Below are 25928 nucleotides of genomic sequence, written 5' to 3' on the forward strand. Positions count from 1 at the left end.
CTTCATATTTGGCTTTTGCTAGTTAAGAAACAAAGTTGCTGGTCTGTCCATTACTTTAGCTAGGGCAGAACACTCAAGCTTTTTATTTTGTGAGGTGTCCATGAAATCTGATATTGTTTTAAAAATTTGATTTCTGCCATTTCTGAGTGGGGTCATACTTATGCCTTTTAGATGGATTATTTATTGGTCTTATTACATGATAGCATTTATAATGGCAGTTTCACAAATAATTAGGAATTGGAACAAAAGCCCATCAGGCTCTGACATCTGTTGCACATAATGCCCACAAAGCTTTATTTAATCAAATAAGTTAGCATAAAACCTGAATTTATTTATTAAAATATTTTGTTGAAAGAATCCCATTGAGATGCAATGTGTCATTTCCAAGGGTATCCTAGGATACAGGCCAAGATATGACACTTAAAGAATGTTATTGAGAGCAATGTGCTTTGATGTCTCATTTATTTTGCAGTTGAATTTACTTTCTGTTTTTTCCTTTGTTATATGAAAACAGGGTGCTGGCAGGATTGTTTATTCCAAAGAAGTTGTCCTGCATCATATTCTCTGGTTGGGTACAAATGACTACTTTACAAGTAGATAGAGATTATGTTTTAAAAGTGCATGTAGATGGATTTGTTAGCACTTCTTAATTCATTCTTCCACTGGTCTGATGATTAACCAAACATATGCTTCCTGCTTTATGGTGTCATGAACAACTTCCTCCTGCAGTTCAGTTTACTGAAACCAATCTTCCTTTTGATTTTTCCAAAGTACCATTTATTTTCTTAAGCATACGTGTCTCACCACTTTATTCTGATTTTACTTAGTATTAAATATTTACGTTGTGTTGGAGAAAGCGTTCAGATTTCATCAGAATACAGCAGTGTTCTAGACGTCTCTAATTATCTTTTGCCAAATCCACTTTATCTGTGATTAGTATGAAAGGCTGAATGTTTTTGTCGGGAGCTTATAGCTTTGCTTTTGTAATAGGCTGCATTTTAAGCAGCCAATTGGATTGGTGTTGGCCTTTGAAAAATGTAAAATGCTTTGAAGGAAGACTTAAATGAACCAGTAAAGATTGTGCAAGCACACACATTTAATCTCAGGACTATCTGCATTATAGTTAAAGCTCTGGGAAACTAAAGGAATTGCACTGGAGAATAATCAAAGGGTACAGCTTTATTACATGTCTGTTCTGAAAACGAAGGGACTGTTTTCTCTGGCTTAAGATACTAGGTGCTGCTCTGATAAAAGGAAGAAGACAGCACTTTAGACACCACATTAGAAGATTTCAGGGACATGTCCAACTGTGAAACGGATGGTTAATTTGAATACAGAAGTGACACAGGGGCTACATGTGCAAACAATACTACAGACTTTCAACTAATTTTGAGATAGTATTTAGCCTTTAAAAGTAGGTGGAAGTGGCTGAGGTTAATAGCTAGGAAGCCCTGGCTTTCAATGTTAACATCAGTCTTTTTTTAGGTGCTTTATCTTCCATTATTCAATTCTGATCACAATTTGTGTGTGACACACACATACCCATGCTAGACAGGAGGAGATCCTGAGTTACTCTTACAATGATTAAAGAAAGGTCGGTTTCTTTGCCTGTATTACCTCATCAATTACTTAGTGTACTATAGTATTAGTACAAGATTATCATTAAAAATCCTCATCTCCAGCCTTGAGAGTCTTATTTCATTCACAGAAACACAAGAGAATCTTGTCCTTTTCTTTGCTATTACTATACTGTGATTTTTTTTAAATTATTTTTTAGTTTTGCAAATTCACATTTGTAAAGTATGCATTAAAGTCACATCTAAGAATAATGAAAGGTTGAATCAATCTTTATTTATTAAAGGATTTAAAAAGTTTTTCTTATGAAGAGCAATTAGTGTTAGCAGTTGCTTGTGGATTAACTGTAGCCCAGGTCAACAAATGACAAATCATCAAGATAGAAGATTACCAAACCGATGACTGCAAGTTGAAATTACATTTCTACCTAAAAAAACTCCAACAACAAAAAGCAAAAAACACCCTCAGACAAAAAAAGGCAGCACAACCCCACCCCCCCAAACCCCTAACCCCCACCCCCAAAACCTTCCTTCAAGTATTTGAGCTCTAGAAGTACATGTTCTTGTACCTTTGGCAAATCTTATTTGCTGATCTTAATTGCTAGGATGTATTTCAAACGAATTAAGTTTCCATCCCTCCATATGTGTGTGCACATTTTAACAGGATGTCAGTTTTCATCTGTCCCTTAGCTCTTAACTGCTGTGGTCAAATGCTGCATTTTTTTGCACTGCTCCTAGAAACATCACCTTCCTTTCTCAGGTTTGAGTGTGTGAAGTTGTAGTAGTATTTCTGTATAAATGTCTGCTCTGCTGGAATGTCATAAAGCATCAGTTATCGTGAGTTCAATAAATACAGGCTGTACTATGTTGGGGGAAGGAAAAGATTTGGAAATAGTTTTTTAGGCCAATGGCACACAAGGAAATAATTTTCTAAACGCTTATAAGAGGTGTTTTCAACTGTAAAGGTTGTATTCAGGTGGATATATTCTCTTTCAATGATAATCTTAAAGGCTGAGGAGGAATTAAGATTCTGGACTCCTGTGTTGCAGATGTCCATGGGTCAGTTGTATGTCATTTCTGCACATTGACTTAGACATTTTAGGGAAGCCAAATATCCATTAGAGAATCCTAATACTTAAGTATTTCAGTCAGGGTTTTCTTTGAAGTTTAAATGGTTAAATGCTACATGAGATCCTTGACTGAATAGTTGGAATCCCTTTAGGAAAACATTGTGTTAGATACCAAGACCAGGCACACTTTAACTGCAAACTTGAGTACAATAAAAGCTCAAGTACAGGTTAACTGGTCTTTCAGGATATGTCTTGCTGATGTTTTAGGTACACATCTTTCTTAAAATATTTTAAGGCTACCCTAATTGTTCCTATATTTACAGAAAGAACAGTACCCTACATTACTGCACAGTAACCTGTTTACATGCGTGCTTTCTTCGGGAGAGTCTCCTGTAATTAGAGTAGTGATTTATTATATGTATAAAGTGAGTAGGAGCTACTACAGGGGGAAGCCAAGGAGGAGTTGGGCTGAAGGCTGAGCAGGCCTGTGGTCTTCATCAGCCCTGGAAGACACTGTACAAACCTGTGTCATCTCTTAGTATGTTGTCTTTCTGTCCAGTTGTAGTCCCTAACGCAGCCACCGACAGATGCAGTGCAGAGGAGACATCTCCTTCATTGGTCCGAGGTGATCTATGTCTTATGGAAGCAAATTATAGCTCTGGAATGACACATAGAGCACATTTCAAAGAGTTTTCAACTCGGCAGTTGTGCTGGGTGCTAGTTGAGTCCCAGGTGCAGGTGTGTGGCTCAGTGGCATTGAGTTTGCATTAATGACCTCTCCTCCTACACCAGCAATTTCCCTGAGTGTCAGCTGCTGGAGGAACAGCCAGCAAAGATGTACAACTGTGGAATATGGAAAAAAGTAATAATGTGCAAAACAATAGCAGGTCTAAGCTGAGACAATGTTTCATTTGTGCAGTTGTGTTATAGCTTGTTTTTAAGGTATGGAGGCAAAGTTTGGATCCATCATGATCCTTTTACATCTGAGTATTCTTTTCCTTTGTAAAAATAACAACAAAGTGGTCTTACGCTCATGTTTGGGACATGGGCACAGGAAGCTTGTTGCTACATTAGGACCTTCAGTGTCCATTTCAGGTTAAATTCTTGTCTAGAATTCCTGCCTCTTTTAGAAAGTTTGGCTTGGCTTTCTTTTCCCTTCTAGTGGTTCTGTGTGATTTTTCTCTGATAACATACAGCTTGGGCTTTGTTTATTTTCTGTATCTTTTATTTGTGGAGATGTTCCCAAAAGTCATTGTGAATGTTTTAATTTATTTTATATATTTACTCTTTATTGATCACTTTAAAGCTTATAGATGCATATAAAATATTCTAAAATAGGGTTGGTTGTAACATTTTAAAGGGAATTGCTGAATCAAATACCCCTGTAATATCCTGTGGTATGGTGCCACTGAAAGATGTATTTACAACTTTGCTTTTGTAGTAGTCCTTTCTGGTAGCCTGGATCATCTGTAAAAATAATAATCTCAAAATAATTTTGTAGTGAATTCTTCATAGCATGATTTAAAACTGCAGAAGGTAAATACTTTCCTTATCTCACAGTCTAGACCAAACAGCTGAACCCACATATTTGAATTGTCGCAGCAATAAGGAAACCCATTGAAAGCAGTGTCTCGGGGGATCCTCCACTTAGATCAATTGAACAGTCTTGCCCTAACTTTCTGTAATATTCAACTAACTGTCCTGCATTCAGCTTCAAATGGGTTATCAGAAGTTACAGACCTAGTGATCTGTGGAAATATTTCATGTTATGTTGTTTCTTGTGGAATAAGAAATACCAAATGGCATTTGTAATGTTGCAATCCTCCTAAGAAGGTGTAATTCTGAACTTTCTCCTCCATGACTCTCCAACTTTGACAAAAAATATTAGAACTTGCGTGTTGTGGTTTGTTAAAAAATGTAAATTTATGTTCAAAATTGTCAGTCTCTCAGAAAATTAGAAGTAATTAAATAGAAAGTTCTACAGATTTGTGCCATTTCTGTACCCTCTCATCTCAAGATGTTGTGAGAAGCAGACAATTGTAATAACTTGCTGCTACTCCTTTCCAGCTTAATTTGATCTTGTTCCTTAATTCTGACAGATTGTTTTTAATTTTCCCATCTGTTCCATAAAAATCTCAAGTGATTGACTCTTAGGAAAAAATAACGTCTAATAGCTGAGCCATTTTTAATGAGTTGGTATGAGTTATTTAATGAGACGTGCCGAAGAAGGCAAGCCAAGTGAAAGATTGGGCCCAGGGTGGTGGATGTAAAGAAAGGTAAAGGGCAACTGTATGCTTCAGGAAGTCTCTACTCTTCTCTTTAACCTCAACTTTGGACTGCTGCTGTCTCCAGTTTCAGGCAGTGAACATCCTTAGACCCATGGACAAAAAACAAAGGTTCCGTAGCAGTAATTCCTTTTCCCCTTTTATTTTGTGCAATGTCTAGCCTCAGACAGTACCGCTTTGGAGAGAGGAACAGTCGTGCAAAGGGGTGGGGGGAAAACAGATCAAAGAATAAACCTAAATAAAGTTTAAAATGTTGTAGGCTGTGGTTTAACTTAATTTCTTCTAGCAACCTACACCATAACTCCCAGATACTCTACTGTTAGGTCAGAAAGAACACCCGTGCCAGTAAACAGGGTGAATGTTCTCCAGCCTCTCTGAAGGCTAAAACCTTTGCTTTAAAATTGCCTGCAAATGACATCTCCTGGGGCAGGAAGCCATCAATATGCAGTATGGGTCTTTGAGAATAGCAACCATGAATATAAATGTTAACATCTGGACTTCTCCTTTCTGTTTTGGTTTTTATATATTATTATAATAAACATTAACATTATTTTTAATAATCATCAAATAGCAGTTTCTCTGGCAGCTTGAGACTTCATTATTAAGTGAAATAGTGAAAATAAATATACAAGGAAAGTTGAAAGTTTGACTCAACTCTGCAAATATGCCATTGTTAGTCTAATCTATTGTAGAATTCATAGAATAATGAATTAACTTTCCAATTGCATACAGTGAGGCATAACAAATGAGAGAATGCTACCATGGTAATGAGCAAAATATACACTTGTTTTTGCAGGTTTTAATGGGCTACCAACTAAGGAGAGAGACTTTTGTCTGCATCTTTTTTAACCAGTAAAATCTGAGTAATTTAAGTGAACAGAGAACATAGTACTCCACACTTTCTGAGCATCTCCAAATATTCAGCCTGTCAGGTTTCCCTGTGACATGTATTTCAAACGACCAAAGAGGATGGGGGAAAGATTAAAATGTGACTTTTAAACCACTGAATGTGGTAGCAGTTAAAACTGCTTCTGGTTTAAATTTGTACAAAATTGGACTTGGATAGTGTCTGTTTTAAGGCCCACGCTCAGCAAGTAGCCAGAGATAGGAGATGCTTTGTGCTTATACAGAAGTCTCTGGCTCAGCTGACGAGTTAGGCTATCCTAATCTAGGATTGGTAAAAGGGAAGAAAGCGTTTTTATTGTTAAGGAATTTTTTCCTTGTTATTAATATCTAGTAGCAGTGTTCCTATAGTTGGACTTTTTTTTTTTTTTTTTCTGTTGGGGAGAAGGAATTGATTGGTGGCTTACTTTGCATGGCAGGATACAGAAGTGACTTAATTTTGCGTAAATTCTCATGGGCTTTGGGAACATGACCCATTATCTATCCCTCTTGATGGATTTTGGACAAGGATATTGTTGCATTGTGACTTTCGTAATAAATCTTGTATGTATTTATGTAGTTAAAGATAAATTCACAAGATGTAAGTTTAATAGTTCTGCGTTAATCCTTCATAAAGCATTGATCTTTTGTTTTTTATCTTCTTCCTCAGTGTGTCAATCCTGATCTTTAATACTTCTCGGCAGTGCTTTGTTGTGGTGAAGCAGTTCCGCCCAGGTAATCCTCTTTTTTTAGATTTACTTTTGCTCTCTAGTGGAACAAGCTTTTAAGGGTTTAGCAGTTAAAAGTTGGTGCATCTGTGGTGATAAAATCTTTGTTCTATATTCTGTTTCTTTGTATGATAGCCCACCCTTTTCAGTTGGTCAGAATTTCTAACCAGGGAAATTTCCATTACAGATGAAACGAATGATCAGGGTAGCCTTACATTCTGCTTTTGGGCTAGTCATTGTCCTCTTGGATGAAATTACAAACAGCTCTACAATGATCATGCAATAGATTGCTTTTATTTGGTGTTCCTTCTTGACCTATCTAGTATTTAGTAGGCAGCTTCTGTGCAGAAGCACAATATTATTTTTTTTGGTCTTAAATATTCCTTTGGTTTTTTAATGTGTTATTGTGCATTGTATACTTGGGAATTTAAAATGAGGGAAATTCAGGACTGTATGCTTTTTCATCAATATGTGGACAGCTTCCTTTTAGCAGTTATTACTATGAATTTAGGTAATATAGTATTTTTTTCTGAATTTTTGTATCAGTTATTTTAATTCAAAGCAATATTTACTTTATGGAAGTTAAAAATGAAATTCATATTCTCTGCATGTTAATTAAAAAAATCACAAGATATTTCACTGACTGTTGCTAAGAGACCATTTCAAGACGATTCATGGTAGACTTTATAGGAAACTTTCTAGGGTGGTGTCATGCTGTCCTTTCTTACTGATAGTGATTGACAGCCTTTTCAGTGTTATTCAGCACTGTTACACTGACAGTGCGTGCTTCTCATTGACTATTATAAAGAGAAGGTATTTATTTGTTTATTAATAATCCAATGTCTTTCATTTGCCAGTCAAATAAAATGGCTTGATATAGCTGTTGCTCTCTTTGAGGCAATCCTAGGCAGAAGCCTTCATATATGTGCATATATTTATATATGTACTGAACAGCAACATGTTCATTACATCATCCGTATGGAAGTGTCAAATCTGCCTCAAAAGACTGGACTGTTCTTGGAGTTAAACTGTTCCAGGGGCTGGAGCTGCTCGGAAAAAGCTGGCCTTAGGGACAGTGATGGGTCATAGCAGTTCAGTGATTGCAACCATGCCCTGACAGTACTCACATCAGTAATTATTATATATTTTTTATACATACATAAAATTATATTTCCATTCCATGCTTATTGTTTGCCTTGGTGCCTGTTCCACAAAGCAGAAATGAAAGCTGAGACTTTTCTCATTGCTAGCTCCTATCAGAGTCCCACCAGGAAGGTGATAGCTTGTTACTTGTGAGCAAACAGCTGCCACTCACTCAGCAGGCACGTTCCCTGCACGTGTGCTGGTTGACATATGTGCTTGCCTTTCCTTAGGGTGTGGTGTCATGATCAGGCTTTCCCACTGAAGTCTGTGCTGCTTATAAAGGCAGTCATCCCTCCCCGTACGTACATTCCCACCCCATTCCCTTTGGCAGCACCAGCCCTTATGCAGCCACAGCAGAGGTCTTACATGGCTGCAAACAGAAAAATTTGCAGTTCAGGCAGTTTATCTGACTGGCCTGAAAGAGTTCATTCTGGCTTGAGGCGTGGCAGGAGCACACAACTAGAGTAAGGCAGACAGAACCATATATTTCAGTGTATCGTGGACTTAGATCATCTTGAATGATCATGAAATCACACATTTGGAAGGAGCAGAGAGAAAAAAGTTACACATATATCTCAGGAATTTCCATATTAGTTCCTTACCCGTGACTGATTGGCAAAGGTCTTGGGCAATGCTCATTTTGGTAGTCAATTGATCACACGTTTTCAAATATAATGAGATAATATGTTCCTGGGAATGGCTAGGGTTAGTACCTATGAACATGTCCCCTGTTTTTTTCACTGTAAGTATAATGACCTTACAATGGATTGTGTTGTTTGGTTTTGCATTGACTTAAAATAAACAGTATCAAAGATTGGAATCATAAGCCATGCTCTGTTTCAGGAGGTATGAAACACTGGTGCAATCAAAGAGAAATCAGAATTTTAAAGAAAAGCTAGCATGTTCCCCAGTCAGCTAAACCCCGCTAACCCCTCGGTCCATACTGTTGCTTTCTTCTCTTTAGGGATAGCAAACAAGTCCCTGTATGAGTCATCTAACAAGGCTGCTTTGAATCTTATTTGATGAGTTTGGTTGAGCCATCTATCCTTTGTCCCAGCTTTGCAGAAAAGAAGACAAGTACATCAATTCTACTGGAGTTTCCACTCTGAGACTTCTTACAGCTGAGTGGCCCCAGGGTAATTAGTCAAGATGTTTAATGAGCACTAGATGGTTTGAGTCCTCACTGTGCTGCTGCTCATCACATTGTCCATCTGATGATGGAGACTGCCCAGTGATGATGAAGTGGCCGTTTCTGACCAAAGTAACATAAACCATTGGAAGACAAGAGAGAAACCAGACACGGCGACTAGTGGGTGGGTGACTGTGCTGGGATCTGAGCTCTTGCTTCTAGTTTCTGCTTTCTAAACTCTGTGCATTTGCAATAAGCTGACAATTTGTGATGAGGAAGAGGAGAGTCACAGGTTTCCCTCTGAAGAGTGTGCCCTAGCCAATAGGCCACAGACTGCTTTTCCATCTGGTACTTTATCTCCCCTGGTGCATCACTTGTGCAGTCAATTTTGCACCTTCACAAGAGGGATGGGGACTCCTCTGTTCCCTGATATTAGCAGGAAGGTTGTTTTTCTAGGCTTGGCTTATCTGTGAGAGATAACTTGAGTTTGAACCACTGTGAGCCTGGTGATATTGAATTCATACTCCAACTACTTGGTGAATAATATTTGGATTCTCTTACAGAAGTGGCTGGTACCGCTTTTCTTCCTTATCTACAGAGAAAAGCTGTTACTGGGCTTTAAGTGTTGGCATATTGCAGGGTTTTGCTCTGAAGAGCACTGCTGGATTAGGTCCTTCTGGCAATGTAGGTTTTGATCTACGTGGAGTCCAGTTGTGCTGAGGGAGAAGGAGAACGGCAGGTGCCTGCTGTAAGGACAGGATGGGTTTCAGGAATTCAACAGACTTGTAACAGAGAGTTACTTTAATCACAGTTTCATATTTCTGTACCCCACACTCTTACCTGCATCCTGTTTTGATGCCCAAGTCCTTTAGTGGGATGCATGTGTTGTTCCTTTTTGTATTTACTGATATGGATATGTCTATACTAAAAAAGCAATAAAACCTTAAGAATATTTGGCTCATCTCAGAGACATCTTGGAAGTAGTTGTCATTTATGATAATTGTCATAGCTTTTAAAAGTTTTTGGAATAATGACAATAGACACCCTTCAAGGATCTGTCCCTCAGAGTCTGCATGGAATATTTTTTTTGCCGCCTTCATGCTGCATTTTAAAAAGAAAACTGAGCTCTAGTCATGTCTTTCAAGTAAGAAATGGAGGCACGTTTCCTTAACTGTTTGAATCTCAAAGGCCTAGATGTACCTACTACAAACAGCTTTGAAAGTTTTAACTTCTGGAGAAAGATTGGGTTTTGGACAACAGAGGGATCTAGACATCTCCCTTTCAAGTGCTGATCTTGCTATACTACACTTCTGAGGTGTCGCAAGAAATGTTGCAGAAGAAGCCTAAGCACAAATGTCTGGGGTGTAGACTCTTCCTCAGACACCAAGTGCTTGAGAAATCACTGTGGTATTCGACTTTTATGCGACAACATTTCTCTAGATATTTTGTTGTATATCACAGTTTTAAGAAATAATAAATTAAATCCAGTAACTGGGAGAATAAAAAGTTGTCCATTAAACTTGAGCTCTTTTATATACCAGTTCTGCAAGACTTAGAATGGGAAATAAAAAATAAGCTCATTTGAAAACCATGTTACATGCATATAAAATATGCATGTAAAATATTTTAATGGAAAAAATAATTTCAAATTTTAAAATAGTTTTATTCAGGGTGTTTTATAACACCCTCATTGTAACCTTTCATGAAAAGCAAGGGGCTAGACATCAGGAAATTTCAAAGAAGAAATAAGTGGGATTATACCTGTAAATTAAAGTTACAGTGGTCTGGAATTGTCAGCAGTGATTCTTTGTGTGTTAACATCCAGTCCTGCAGTTCTCACTCAGGAAAAATTTCTGTTGACATCAGTGAGAGTTTTTGCTTAAATAAGGACTAAAATCTGGCATTTGCACTTTCTTTAGGAGTGCATTACAGTGGCAGCTGTTTGTAGATTAATTCAAGAAGTCTTTTTCAGACTCCACACAGGAATCTGTGCAAGGAACTATATGTTCAAAAGAGGATTTTTTTTTTTTTTTCAAACAAACATACATGCTTTTCATACCCTTTCTAAATAACAGCTGAGTTGACAGGCTGAAAGACTCATCATTGTGCACATGGTACATAATGTGCAACCCAACTTTCCTGGACGATAATTGCATAGTTTAAATTAAATCCTGATATCCGCATTGCCCAACAAATGGAAGCTGTATGGCACTTCTGGGACTTAGACTTCTTGGATGAACTCACTTCCTTTTTTCTTTTATTTATTTTAAGGTGTGCATGAATTCATTCCAAATGATGTTTTCACAAGGAATAATTTTACAGAAATGGCAAGAGAACCTTTGTTCTCTAAAATTCCAATTTCAGTGTGTCACAATTTTAACAGATAACACAACTGAATTCCTTGTTACTCTCAAGTATTCCAATGGTTATTAATTTCCAGGGAAAATTTGTGTACCATCTTTTTTTCTATTTAATATGAATAAACTAACACACCACACCCCCCTTATTTATTTTTCTTTTGTGGTTTTTTTTTAAGCTGTTTACATGTGTGAAGTAGAAAGGCATCATCCTCAAGTCTTTCAGAATCAGGACAAGGAGAGCTTCTCTCATCTAGAGGATCCCTTACCTGCTCTGGAAGGAGTGACCTATGAACTCTGTGCTGGCATTGTAGACAAACCAGGCCTTTCTTTAGAAGAAATTGCATGTGGGGAAGTCTTAGAAGAGTGTGGCTATCGTGTTCCTGTTACAGAGCTAAAGAGGATCACTTCTTACAGGTAAGTAGCAGTAAGTTAAAACGCTTCGCATTTTGTTGTTTCACAGATTGCTGAAGTGGCCTGAAGGTAGATTAATATTCCCTGTTTCCTTGTTTAAGCAGTGTGTTGGAGGAACATGGACATCTGAAAGTATATGAAAGGTGTAATTTTTAGCAAGTGAGAGGAGTATTTACAGAGATTTAAGAAATTGTAAACTCATAATTATGGGATTGAATTCCCAGTAAGAATGATAAAGATTATTAGAACTGAGAAAAGTTGAATTGGGCTCTTCAGAGCAGTTTGTTATAGTGCTAGAAAACAGCCCATCTTTACTGTGTTAGGCATTTTCCATCCCTGATACTTATTAGTAGCAGTATTATTATCTTATTAACAATAGAAGCTGCCCAAGGTGGACTCTGATGTACCATTAACACAGTTTTGCAGAAGCATGAGAACGTGTGCCATTAGGTCTCTTCATAATATTTGGGCTGTAATTAAGCCTTCTTTCAGTTGGACAATAATTAATATTACATATGAAGATTTTGCTGATTTGACTATGAAAATTTTTACACTATATTTTTTGCAGGGTTTCAAATAGTTATTGAAATAGATTTTAACATGGTTTAAAACATGTATTAGGTGTAAGAGGAATACCTAATAAGTAAGAGGAAAAATACAAAGTGTGTGTTGTTGGAGGGGGGAAAAAAAAAACCAAAAAGCCCTTAGGAGAAACTTTGCACAGAGCTTTAATCCCATTATATCTCCTTCCCAGCTTTTAGCATTGTTATCCAAAATGTATGTATGTTTGTATTTTACAGAGAAAGCAGCAGGTTTTTTACTTTCTTTATTTTGTTTGACATCTCCATTGAACTAGGCCCTGTCATTGGTTTTTAATTTGGGAATTGAATACAAATCCACAGCTGTCAATCCTGGCAAATGTTATTTCCTGCTGGATTAACAAGCAGTGCTTCTGTTGAGGGGAGGGGGTGAATCACAGGAGCTGTCTTTTACAACTCCTTGAAACTAGATTAAGGGTTTGTTCTACTGAAAGAAAAAGTGCCTTCTAGATTTATGAGCAAAAGCTGTCTATAAGATTTCATAGGTTGGGTGACACTGACAGGCTGTAGCATGCAGATATGTACATATGTATACGTACATACGTATGTGTATACAAACACAAAATAGGAAAAGTAGAATATAATTTCTGTAGCTGTAGAAGTTTGTAGCTTCAGAGTAGAAGTTTGACTCAATTTACATCTGGCTACACCACCATATGTTTTTTGGTTGATAAATGTATCTTACAGGCGGTTGTTCTTTCAGTTGTTGTTTTTTTTTTCTTTTTTAATTGCACTGACTTGTGAAGAGAGTATACAATTGGAAGTTTTCTCTGTTGAAACCCATGCAAAGGGCACTTTATATGTTAATCCCCAATCCTGCTTTGTCTATGTGGGCACAGCTTTCTGCCCATGGAGATGCAAGCTGAAGTCAGAAGGGCCTGTACAGTATTTACTTTTTTAGATTTATCTGAAAGGTTGAAGCATCAAAGATGGTATTTTACAGTTTCTTTTGTTGGCCTTCCTGTGCTCTGTATTAGAATTTTATTCTGAATGTTACAATCTTCCTATTACGAGTGTCCTGTGCTCCTTCCTTCAGCCAAAGCCTGGCATATCTGTCTGATCCTTGAGGATTTGATGCAAAGACAGGAAGTAATTAGTTCCCCTATGGTCTGCTAAGGACATTTTTTCCATAATGACTATATTACATGTAAGAATTTCTGCGCTTTTCCTAATTGTAACAGGTTTTTCCAAATGGTTTATGCTTCTGTTTCATGCTGTGACTGTCAATAGAAAGCACTGACATAAAGCATTTACATTAATGCATATGCGTGCTGTTAATAATTACAATACCTCATGCACTACTTCTATTATCTGCCATCCCAGTTATCCGTGTAGTAGTTGATCTATAGTATTTATTGATCCAGTGCATCAGGTCAGAGAGAAGCCTTAGAAAACAGAATTGGGAGGAATTTTGGGAGGATCTCATCTAGACTGCTTCTCTTCCAAATATCAGGCTCAGCTGGATTTAAATGACTTCTGACAAATGTGCATCTGTGCTTCCTCTAAAATCTGATCATTTCATAGGCTCTCTTAGATGGTTTCAGCATTCTGTCTGAAGTGTCTAACTACCTGTACCATGAACAAGTTTCTCCTCATGTCTTGTCTATATTTACCTTTCTTTACTTCAAGTCTGAGACTCACTAGCCTGTTCCTAGTGGACACGAAGTACTTCTGCACCTCCCACATACTTGTTTGAACATGTCTCCCCTTTATTTTACTTTTGCATATGCAAAACTGTCTTAGTTGATTTAAGCTTTCTCTTTAGACCATGTATTCTAGATGTCTGATCATGCCTTCTGCTGTCCTCTGCCTTCTCTCCATGTGGTCTGCATATTTGTTAAAAACATAGTCTCCAAAGTAGAGCACAGTATTTCAGTGGGGGCTTTACCAGTGTCAGAGTGGAAGCATTATTTCCCTAGTCTTACAGATGATTTTGCTTATACACTGTAGTATGATGTTTGCCTTTTTTGCAGTGGCATTATGTTGTTGACTTATGGTCCACAATGCCTCCCCTACCTCAAAACTATTTTCTGCAGCAGTTCTGCACTGTCATTCACCTCCTGTCTGCATTTGCAGTGTTCGTTATTGCTGCCTGAACACAGAGCCTTGAACTTGCCTTTACTGAGTTGCTTCCTGTTTTTTCCGACCATTTCTCCAACTTGTTGGGATGATTTTGAATTTTAGTATTCATCTCTAGCTTCTTATAAATAATCTATCTCAGCTTTGCTACCTGCAGTCTGTACTTCAACATACAAGTCCTAAAACATAATATTGACTTACACTGAATGGAGGATGGTCCCCAGGGGAATCCTATTTAGTTTGTATTTCCAATTTGACAGAGATATCCATTCCATGAGTACCATTTTCATACTAGTTTTGCACCTATTTCACAGTTTCTTCAATTTCTAAGTATATCATGATCTCCTAACTTCTTAGTGAAACTGTCACATTAGATAGCATTCAAAGCCTTGATAAACTGAAATTATATTGTGTTGCTGCTCCTATCCACAAGACCTGTTATCCTATTATAGCTGATATTTGTTTGACTGCACTTGATATATTCCTGACAAATCTGTTAGCTGATGTTCCTTTATTGACGCAAATAAAACCGCATTAAAATATTTAGATAACTATCATTAATAATTACTGAGTTAAGTCTACTAGATTTATGTAGCTAAAAACTCAAGGTTCTGTGGACAGTGAAAAGGGTTTCATACAAACAAGGGTTTCAGTCCTTTGGTCTGAAAGCAAGGGGATGTCTTGTATTCTTGATGACACCCCTCTCTGGAATCATGGTCATAAGAAGGAAATTGCCTGACTGGAATAAAAGCAGGACTTGAGCTAGACCTGACAGAAGGACATGGAAAACAGAAGATACATCAAATGTGAAGGGAGAAACAGTTTTGCCTAGGGAGGTCAATACAGTTTTGTGGCTAATGGATTAAGAAAGGGAGGGCATGGACAGAACTTAGACTTGGAGGAAAAATGGAATAGAAAATCCTTAAGTGGAAAAAGAGGAAAAAGAGATGAAGGAACAATGCAGAGGAAAAACATGGGCTGAGAACTAAATGGACTTGGGCAAAGTACCATTGTGGTGGAGAAGAATTCTCTTTAATGAAGTGAGGAAAGTACTTCGACTGTATTCAAGCAGAACATTGTTCTCAAGCAGTGGGAGCAGTAAAGATTGGAGGTAATCTGAAGATAAGATTTTTTTTCTCATTTATTATCAGGGCCCGCAACAGTGGTTTTGGGGGAATTTTTTTTAAATGTTTCTCAGCTAACCAGAAAAGGTTAACTACAGTACTGCTACAGATATTTCAAAAGCACATACAAGTAAGCTATTGGACCCTGTTCTTAAACTCTGTCAAAGCTCCTGTGACAAAAAGCTACTCATCAGATAGAAGTCACGCACTGAATTATGCAGATCTCAGACTTAACTACCTTGAATGATCCATAGAGTAGCTGTGGAGTCAATGAGTAATCAGGAAAGAAGCCAGGAGTTGGGGAATTTACGCTAGTTGAGTAAGAGTCTTAGAAACAAGTTGTTCTAACAGCAGGAGGACAGTATGGCATGGGTGAATGAAGGAGACCGGAATGGGGGCAGATAACAAGAAAGACAAACATATTAAGAGGGACTTGACTGGAGGTCAGAGGAATCACACTTTGAAGAATCAGAAATATCTGCTCTTATTATAGAAAATTGCCAACCAGAAGGTGAATTTAAATGCAAATAATTCGTTTTACTCTGTAGATAGAGGCAAGAATCATTATGAAAAAAATCTGTGTTGTGAGTTCTTCTCATTGTGGTTACACAAAGTGCTACTTTTGTGCTTGGTGTGGAATAAGTAATCTCATTTTGGTACTACAAAAAGTTTATTTTCTATTCTGGCAGCAGCTAATCTGCTTTTGGAGGCTTCCTAAAAGTTTTGATGCCTGCTGGTGTGTTGAGTTCTCATCAACTATATGTATGGCCTCAGTAAAAAATGGCATAGATTTTAGATGTGATGGGTGTAAAGGAACCATTTAGCTCAATAATAAAACAAAAATAATACTGTAGTAGTATAATTGTAAACTGAGGCTTCATGAAAATGGTTGCCAGTTAAATTGTTCATTTTTAAAAGCTCTGAAAGAAATCTGTGAGCTTCCCTCCAGTTTTATTTCCTTAAATGCAAAATTTGTGAACGACTTTGGACTTATTCATATATCAGATATAACAAATTTTTTATCTGTCATGGTATCCTGGCAGTTTTCAGTCTGAATCCCATGTGAAATTCATCTGTGAGTTAAGTTTCTTAGGTTGAAGTACTTCCAGCTATCTTCCTTGAGTCTTGTTTCCTTGCAAGACAGGGGCAGGGAAATATGTTGTTGTTAAAGATGTTATTATTGCTATTGCAATTTACAGTATTTTCTTTTAGTTCTTGAAAATTTTGGTCCTCTTGAAGAATATTTGTAAAATTATTTGGAATTAAATTCAGAGCATCAGCATAAAGTGGAACCAGAGCTTCTGGTTCAACTTCCTTTTCCCTTCATTCCATCTTTATTTTCTCCCAGAGGTTGTAATAAACTCCTGGCTATGAATTGGATACAATAGGAGCTGCTGGTTCTCAGCCCTGCTGCAAAAAAATCAGATGGATTAGTTTAAGGGCCTAACTATAGGTACTTTAATCTTCCTACATTTGATTTTTTTCCAAAAGTATACAACAAAGAAGAGCATTCAGAGAATTAATATTGGATGTTCCAATTACTGTGCTGTGGCTGTTAGCCTCTGTGCAATGAGGTAAAAATGGTTTGTATTCACAGGTTATTATGTAGAAAGAATAATAGCCTTGAAAATGTTGGAGTGCATTATAATTAGAAAGATCACCTGCTAGTACACCTGTTGGGTGATGGCATAATGTAATATAATTTTATGTTAATTACTTCTCTGCTTTTTTCCTGCACCTGCTGCTTATAATGTCAGAACTGTACAAAGGTCCTAAGCGACAATAGGAGCGGCATGTCACTGTTCATCAGTTTACATGTTGCATGCCTAAATAGATTTTGATTTCAGCATAAATAACAGAGATTTGTGTCGCATTTATTTGTAAACATGAATTATGTATTCACTATATACCCAAATTCTGCATCCAGATGGCTTACATCTTATAAAAGGGTATATTGCATTTAGGAATTTTCACATTAACTATGTCAGATTAAGACCAAAAAAATGTATTTCTGTGTTGATAGGAACAGGTGAATGTTGATTGTTTATAGATTTTATGTTTATTAAATACTAAGAAATGATGAGAAATTTAGCTTTTAATTGCTGTCTATCAGAAATCTAAGTTAAACTAATAAGTCTTCACAATAAGTCAATTTATTTGTTCCCCATGTTGCAGCAGAGTACAAAATATTGTTTATTTCCTCATACATGTTTGTTCCTTCAAATTAAAAATGTAATAATTATGAATGTAATAATTATGAATGTAATAATTATGAATGTAATAATTGGTTGGCATAGATGAGCACCCAGCCATGAGAAGAAGGCAAAGCCAGTCTTGAGTACATGCTTTGAATTTCAACCCTGCTTACAAACATGCATGTATACATACATGCACAGGTGTGTGCACACACTCAGTGTGAAGGAGAAACTCACTGTTACTGAGCATCAGCAAATATATAAAGTGGACTGAATCTCACTTGCAACTTTTAGGCACTAGTAGAATTTTTTTTTTAAAGCAGTAAGATACTGTTGCTCACTTGTGATAAAATAGTATGTATGTAATGTATCTTTATGCTTATGAACTTAGATATGACAAGTGAAAATCCCCATTTTGTGAGCTCTATTTCATGTAGTATGTATTTCCTCATGCATTTAATAAAAGGGAAGAGCTAAACAAAAGCTTTGTGATAGCTGCTACTGCCATGTTTCAAAAACAGATTGGAGTGACAATCTGTCTCTTGTGTTTTCCCTGGTCTAAGAAGGAAGTAGGTAGAAAATACTCTAGTTACAGCCTCATTCTGCCAGCCGGTCCCATCCTTGGGCAGGAGGTGAGGAGAAACACTTGCAGTCATTCTGCAGAAACTGCTGCTCCACTGTGCTGGTGTGTTGCCTGCAGCTTTGAAAGCCATAGCATGATTTAATCAGAGTGTTCGAGTGTTTTATTTAAAATGAAATATGGGAATGCAGCATACAATCTTGTTTTGATGTGTTAAACTTACATTTAAGTCGCTGTTGTGATGAAAACCACACCACTGTGGTATCCTTACTTTGACATGCTTACATTCTTAGACTTGCTGTTGTCAAAGGTAATGGAGGTTTCTAACTGTCTCTGAAGCAACACTGAAAGTTTAGTGCTAATAGACTTTTGGTTTTAAAAATCTCTCTCCGTTGAAGTTATAGGGCCTGTGAGCTTAAGCTCTAATGATTTGAGGAAGAGTATCTGTCAGCCACATAGCTGTTAATTGAAACAACTATAAACTTCTCAGAGGTTTTTAACTGATAAACCGATACAAACTGATCCTCTTGATAAAGAGACAAGGAAAAGCGAGCTGTGTTTTGTATAGATCATTTGCATTTGTCCCACAGTGGTAAATAAGAGTCAAGCACTGTACAGGCACTTCAAAATACATCTGGAACAATCAGCTAGGTCAAGCCAGGCTTAGTAGGTCTGGGTCAGTATAAGCCATGACATGCCTGGTCTGGGCAACATGGTGCTAAACCCATGGAGCGAGACTGAAGCCTGAAGTCTCACTGTGGGCCGGTGCTGTGAGTTCAGACCCTGCTTGCCCTCCCCCAAACCAAGGCTCTCCTGTACTGGGAAGGGGAGACACCTTTATCAGGTTTTCCCAGGGTGAAACTCATCACTTGCAGTTTGGGTGTGCTGACCCCTGTGATTTCCACAGATGCAAAGCTAATGAATAGAGCTGTAATCTGTTAATAGGTGACTCATTTCAGACCATGGCAAAAGCATTTTATTTGTAATGTGAAGTACTAGGGCAAGGAAAAGCATATGTCACGGACTTGGGATAGAGGAAGAAGATATCAGAAAAAGGAATATAACCATGATTAAAGGCACATCTAAATTCCTTAAACATCATACTCAGAAAGTGCAAGAAAGTGTGCAAAAGAATAGGAAGTTTCTAGTGACAGATAAACCTGAAAACATAATAGTTGCCTGTTGCCTATTTACCAGTCAGACCCACCTTCTCCCTCCCTGCTCTTGTCCTCCTCTGGCCCCAGTACCCAAAATCACTGAAATGTATACACTTTTCCAAGGGTATGTATTAAAACACGTTATTACTTAAACCAGATGGAGGCTCAGAACAGCTTCAAAGCAACAAACCTGCTAACTTTTGATTTCCATAAAAAACAAAGGTAGTAAGATAAATGAAATGTCAATAACATTGATTTTTGGACAATTTTCTAAAGGACAAGCAGGATACATTAATATCTGAGTCTGGAAATGTGAAAGACAACAGTAAGCAATATTGGAGAATATTTAATTTAGTAAAGGGCATTCCACGTGGATCCATGCAAAAATGATCAACTGGCATAGTAAGCCAGAGCATTTAGAGAAAGAAATATCAAATAAAAAATGGTAAGAAATATGGCTTTTTTTCTGAATTAAAGTATATTCCTGTACCTTTCAACTTCTTCCTGAAACCATTGAAATGGACATTTGGTTAGCCAATAAATAAAAGCACTGAATATGTTTATAAATCATGCCATGCAATAGTCTCCAAAGTCACCTGTCTAAATAGTGAGGGGGTTCTAAGTGCTCTTAGAAATGTTAAATTTGTGGGTTTGGGGGGGAAGGAGTAGAATAGAATACCATGAGTATTAATACCAGCAGTCTTTGATTTTATTTCTAGCTCATTCCGAAGTTTTTATTAGTTTTTAATGTATAACTCATGGCAAAGTTGCACCAGAGAAAGGTAAGTTAGGTAGTCAAATAAGAACGAGTGAACATGTGGGTATGTCCTCCTTTGAATATGTATTGTTATAAAGTTTTTGTTGGTATCTGTGGCAAATTATATGCCAGTATATGTGAAGAAATGCCATAACTTTGGGCATCATAACAAAGGAACAACATTAATGGCCAGTGCTTTCATCTTTTAAAGTATATTACGTAGTAACCACTCTTGATGTATTGAGCTCTTCAGAAGAGAAACGCTGATTTAATAGAAGTATCGTAGGAGTATATACAATGAAATAACAGCATATTGAAATCACTCCATGCTATTTAAGCTACAGTGGCAAGAAACTGTATCTTACAGTGTAACACCTCAGGAGGTTTTCCTTTACTTTAAAGAAAAGATCTGTGGAAAGTGAACTTCTGTGATTTCCACAGCAGCAGCTATTTCATAAGTAAATGGTCACAGGTGGTAAAGAAGGAGATTATGCTGTAAATAATCAAGCCAGAACATTCTTCTAGAAGGGCTTCTTAAATAAAATCTTTACATTTTTGTATATAACCTTTTACATAATATTAAGTGGACATAGGTATACTCAATTTAGGATAATTTTTGTTCTCCAGGTGGGGCACCCCAGATGAAGCTCAGACTTGACACTTATCAGAAATAATAGAACATTAAATATATTATGTGTAGTCTGGTGTTTTTTCATGATACCTGTGGAGACTAGTAAGCTGCATTCTTTGTCTTGCGAATTTTACGGCATAAATTAACATGTGTTTTTTATTCTTATTATCAATTACCAAAACTCAATCTCTAAATTCCTATGTCTATGTAATTACTAAAAATGCAATTCTTGCAGAAACAATTGAAGAACAAGTGATCACTACATAGAGAGAAAAAGAGATCTGCATCTCTAGTTGATTAAAAAAAAAATCCTTTTTGCCTCCTCGCACAAGAAGAAGGAGAAGAGGGAACAAAAAATGAACAGTCTATTATTCCACCACAAATAGATAATCTCGGTGAGGCTCCTTCTAACAGACATGGCTGTGATAGTGAGGAGCAGGTAGCACACGGGTCAGTGGTCAGTGACAGGCATCAAGGTGACTAAGCTGAGGGAAACCGTTCACTGAATGACTAGAGCTTAAATAGTCAGACGTGATGGATTGTGAAATAGATCTGTTTGTTTTTAATCAGTATTTCATTGCCAGTGTTGCTTTTTAACATTACATATATTTTGCTTGATTATACCAAGAAAAATATGTTGTATTTTAACACAAAGGGAATCTAGTACAGTATGCCATCATCCTCATGGCAGAAAGGGTACTGATAGCACATGAGCATAAAAAATGGCATTCCAGCTTTTGTGAGCTGGTTGCTGATAGCAACTTGATGAAAAATGGATCTACCTTACTTTTATAATGAGGTCAGAATGATTAAGCCAGCATGGTGGGCCCAGTGTGCAACTCCTGCTGCTTTCAAAGACTGTGTTGTGTTGTGCTGGCTGGATCTTCAGTTGAGGTGAGATGAGGGGCAGCATGGCTGGGAACAGCATTACTCTTCCAGGCAGCTTCCCGTCGGAGAAGGGAAAAGGGGAGTCCTGAGAAAACATTGGATCTGGTGCCAGGGGCACGTACAGTCTGTGGATGGTTGTCAGCCCTGGGTGGCTCTTTTATTGGCAAACCATCTCTGATGGTCGTCAGAATAGCAGACAAATACCAAGGACGGTGGCTGCAGAAAAGTGGTCGTTAGGGAAAGTATATACTGAATCGGACTGACTGAGGGAGGGGGGCATGTACTTTGGTGAAAGTGGAAGAGAGAGGGGCAACTGTTGGTCTGTCCTCTTGCTGCATCCTAGTAGGTCACATTTTGTTGGTTAAAATGTGTTTAAAAAAACCCACTACTGACACTGAAATAAAGCGATGAGCCCAGAATGAAAGAAATCCCATAGCAGCCTTCAAAGTTCATGGAAGTGCTGAAGATGGTTAAGTTCTATTCTTAGATATACAGGAATGATCCTGGTGGGGTGAAACATCTTGTGAAAGTCACAGAATGTATCAGAAGTAATTTTAGGAAAAGAATTCACTGGTTCGCTCCCTATTCTGTGTTTAATAAAAAAGAGTGTATATTGATATAAGAAACCAACATTAATAATTACTGTTAATTCTCCGAACAAAATAACTGCCAGTGTTCTTAGAAAATTGAGAGGCAAATGATTAATGCCTGCTATGGGGTATGATGTATGCTGGATTCATTGAAATATTTAGTTGACTAATGGTCGGATAAGTATGGATATATGCTCTAAGATCCTAACACTGTTACAAATGTTAGAATCCTCTGTATGCATAATAATATGGAAGCTAATTTTTCAGCTTGCCCTAATGCCTCATTCATAGTTTCAGTGAACTGTGGGTCCAGATTCAACATGAAAAGTCACTTGTAATCATGTGAAATGAAGAAGTTGTGATTACGATGTGAATATTTTCTTGGAAGGACTAAATGAGTGGATTATGTACTTATCCCTTATTTAATAATACCTAAATGAAATAGTCCTAAGGAAATAGAGGATTAACAAATAAGAAGTATAATACACAGCAAGTGGTCTAGCTGAAGAAAGACTACATAATCTAAAATATCCTCAACTAAATCCACTGTAGCAAATTTAGCTGGGAGACTGAATTACTTCAGATACATGTGTGCTTACAGTGGTCCATTTGGGTCAAGGCTAAAGTTCAGGAAGGATAGAGAAGGACTCTCAGGCCGCCTTTGTGTTCTTGTACCTATCCAGTCCATGAGTAGAGGACTCCAGCTGTGAATGGACATAATCTTCTTAAGAGTAAAAAATCTAAATATTTGTGTAAAATCAAGCAAACAAATGTAGCATAATAGCGTAGGGATACACCGAAGAGCTTGAATTCTGTTGTTTGTAAATCTCTGAGTCATTGTGCAGCCCAGCTCTCACTAAGGTCAGTTGAAAAATCTGTTGACTTCAGTATATGTAGAACAGCCGTTCACCAATTAAAAAACTTATTTTCTCCCAAACTAACATTTTACCAAAGTTGCAGGATATATATGAAGACAGATTGATTTCATATGCAACTGTATTCAAAAGTGTTGGTATTTCTGTGTGAAAGTTGCACTCCATTTCTGTATTAGTGAAATTGCATTTATAGGTCCTAAATGACATTATCAGAGAGTAAGGACGTGCATTTTAGTGTTGCTTAGTGACACAAGTTAAGGACCCATGTTTCCATTCCTAGTTCCTAGCTACCTTCTTTTCATCTAAAACAAAGTTTCCTCTCTGCTTTTTTCCAGGTCTGGAGTTGGTGTGACAGGTTCTAGGCAGACGTTATTTTATGCAGAAGTAACAGACCAGATGAGAACTAGTGAAGGAGGTGGCCAGCCTGAAGAAGGAGAGCTGATTGAAGTTGTAGAAATACCTTTAGAAGACTCTATGAAGTTTGCTTATGATGAGACTCTCCCGAAGACGATGGGTGTCATCTTCAGCTTCATGTGGTTCCAAAACAACATAGCACCCAAGTTACCAAAAAAATAAAGTGCCATGATTTTAAGAGAAGCTTTCCTGCTGGTTCTGGGCATAGAGGAAATTGCAAATCTGCCTGCCTTGGTCAGCTCAACTTTACACAGAGAAAATCTTTCTTTAAATAAATTTGGAAATCTGAATTAAAATTCTGACTCGATTTCCATCATTAATAAAACACTTACTGGCTTCACTGGGGCCAGGATTTGCCTCTGAGAAGCAAATGTTGATTTTTGCACAAAGGCTAAGTAAATGTGTCCAGTTCTCCTTTTTCATGGCACTGCTCTACCACTATTTTGAAGAGTTGCTCAGGACTTCAGTGCAGCTGCTGTACGAGCCTGTCACTGTGGTCTGTACGTACTGGCAGCTGTGTATTCACTGTAGTTTCTGATATTTCGGGGGGAGGCAGCAAACCATAATAGTCACAGATACACTAACTATATTCCTGAGTTCTGCGCAGCTTTCAGGGAACAGCTTTCTCTGTGGTGTGTAGCTCCTGTACAGAGAAAATGTTTGCATTTCTGAACATGCAAACCTTTATTTCATAAGCAAACATGTCTGTAAATCCTTCTGCTCATGTGTCATTTTGACAATAGACCAGCTGTAAGACTGTGTGCTTCTGTTTGTTCCCACTGTAATGCTGAGCAGCAGTGATGTGCTAGAGGGTTGAATGATGGGGGCTTCTACTGGAACACATGTTTCTTTGTTTGTTTTATGGGTAATACTTGATTAATTAGATCAAACTTTATCCTCTAGAGCGGGATTCAAGAGGCCAAATTCTTTTAATTTGACCCTGAGGTGACTAATACAAGTGATTTCTCTGAGGTGTTGTGGTCTCTATTTCCTTATCACCTAAATGGGAAGAATGGGACTTAACCCCTCAGATAACGCTCCTTGAAATCTAGTGATCAGAAGTGCTTTATTGAGAGATTGTATCACCATTTGTGCAGTTTACATCGAACCCGTGCAACCTGCACAGAGCAACACGATTTAATAAAGTGGTCTAATTAGAACGTATATTACTTGTTCTGTCAGAATAGTTTAGATGTGGACTATTTGTCGTGTGAAACTGTTAAGAGCATGAATGAAAGGGAATCACGTCTGGCAATTTAATTGTACACTGGTTTGTGTTATTCACTGACTTAATTAACATGCCTACATTATACGTGCTTCCAGGATTACTGATGTACTAGGTACGTTTAGAAGATGAGTACTGCAAATATACAAACTTTCATACAGCAACTGGAATAAATGCAGTGCAGATGCCTGAGGGTATCCAGTGGCTGATTTAAAATCACTGCATGTCTAAATAGGTGTATAAATAATTTAAAAAAAAAAAAAGATTTTAGAACTGGTACTTGCTGGTTCTCCTGCTGACAGGGAGGAAAGGTCCTTGGAAAGCCACTGAAGAAAGAGCAGCCTTCATCTGTGGGAGTCAGACACTTCTGTGAAAGTTCAGACACATTTGCATTGAACTGTGCCTGGTCTGTGGTGAGTCGAGGGCGGAGTTATCATGGAAAGCAAATAAATTCTGTCTGTCTGGTGTATTTACATTGGAAGGTGTTTCAGGGTGGGGTCTCCACTGCTCAGCATCTTTACGGTGTGTAGTGCAATGTGTCCTGATTGCTGCTGAGGCCTTTACGAACTACTACAATATGTATAATAAATAATGTCTTTTATTCCAGGCTGTAGTTACAAAAGTATCTATCTGATTCTATCAAAATTATTATACAGTAGCTTGTTGATCTGTTTCATGTCAAGGTAACAAGTGTGTGTGTACACATGTCAAAAGCCTTTTTTGCTGTATAATGCAGTAATTTGAAAAAATAAATCAAGTGTAGTGGAGGAGGGTCAGAGTTTAAAACTTTTCAAAGCAGCATTTATGTATTTATACCATTTGCCCTTGAATTACAAATGGACAAAACTCCACTTCTAATGAGGCTCTTCACGCGATGCTGAGAGCTTTCCCCCAGTCAGACATTCCCTCCCCTGCCGCCTCCAGGACCTGGAGGCAGAGCTTCACAAGGTGCACTCACATTGCCTTAACGGCCTCGGTGAGAGCCCGTGGCTTTGACCCACCCGCGTGGGTGCCAAGCGTTCAAGGTGCGTTTCACCAGACTAAATACACATTTCACTGATTAGTCTGTCTGGAAGTGCCTTCAAACCTCAGCACCTGCGTTCAATTTGGACTCCTCAGACCTCTTGGAGGAGGCAGGCCTGATCTGATCAGGCCGGCGCTGGATCTGTTGTGCCACCAGGCCACACACATGTGATGAACGATGACAGACTGCCAGGGAGAGCACACGGCCA

The 25928-nt window shown here is 37.8% G+C and overlaps 1 protein-coding gene across 2 annotated transcripts in view; it reads left to right on the top strand.

Annotated features, from left to right (window-relative positions):
- NUDT14 (nudix hydrolase 14) overlaps positions 1-25463 on the top strand; it is a 61201-nt gene extending 35738 nt beyond the window's left edge. For both annotated transcript variants that reach the window (XM_074869054.1, XM_074869055.1), the window contains 3 exons: positions 6482-6546; positions 11348-11585; positions 23393-25463. In XM_074869054.1, coding sequence (XP_074725155.1) covers positions 6482-6546; positions 11348-11585; positions 23393-23633 — 544 coding nt within the window. In that variant the 3' untranslated portion in view covers positions 23634-25463. The remainder of the gene's footprint in view (positions 1-6481; positions 6547-11347; positions 11586-23392) is intronic.
- The last annotated feature ends 465 nt before the right edge of the window (positions 25464-25928 follow it).

Source organism: Strix uralensis, chromosome 4, assembly GCF_047716275.1.
Source record: "Strix uralensis isolate ZFMK-TIS-50842 chromosome 4, bStrUra1, whole genome shotgun sequence".
Classification (NCBI taxonomy): domain Eukaryota; kingdom Metazoa; phylum Chordata; class Aves; order Strigiformes; family Strigidae; genus Strix; species Strix uralensis.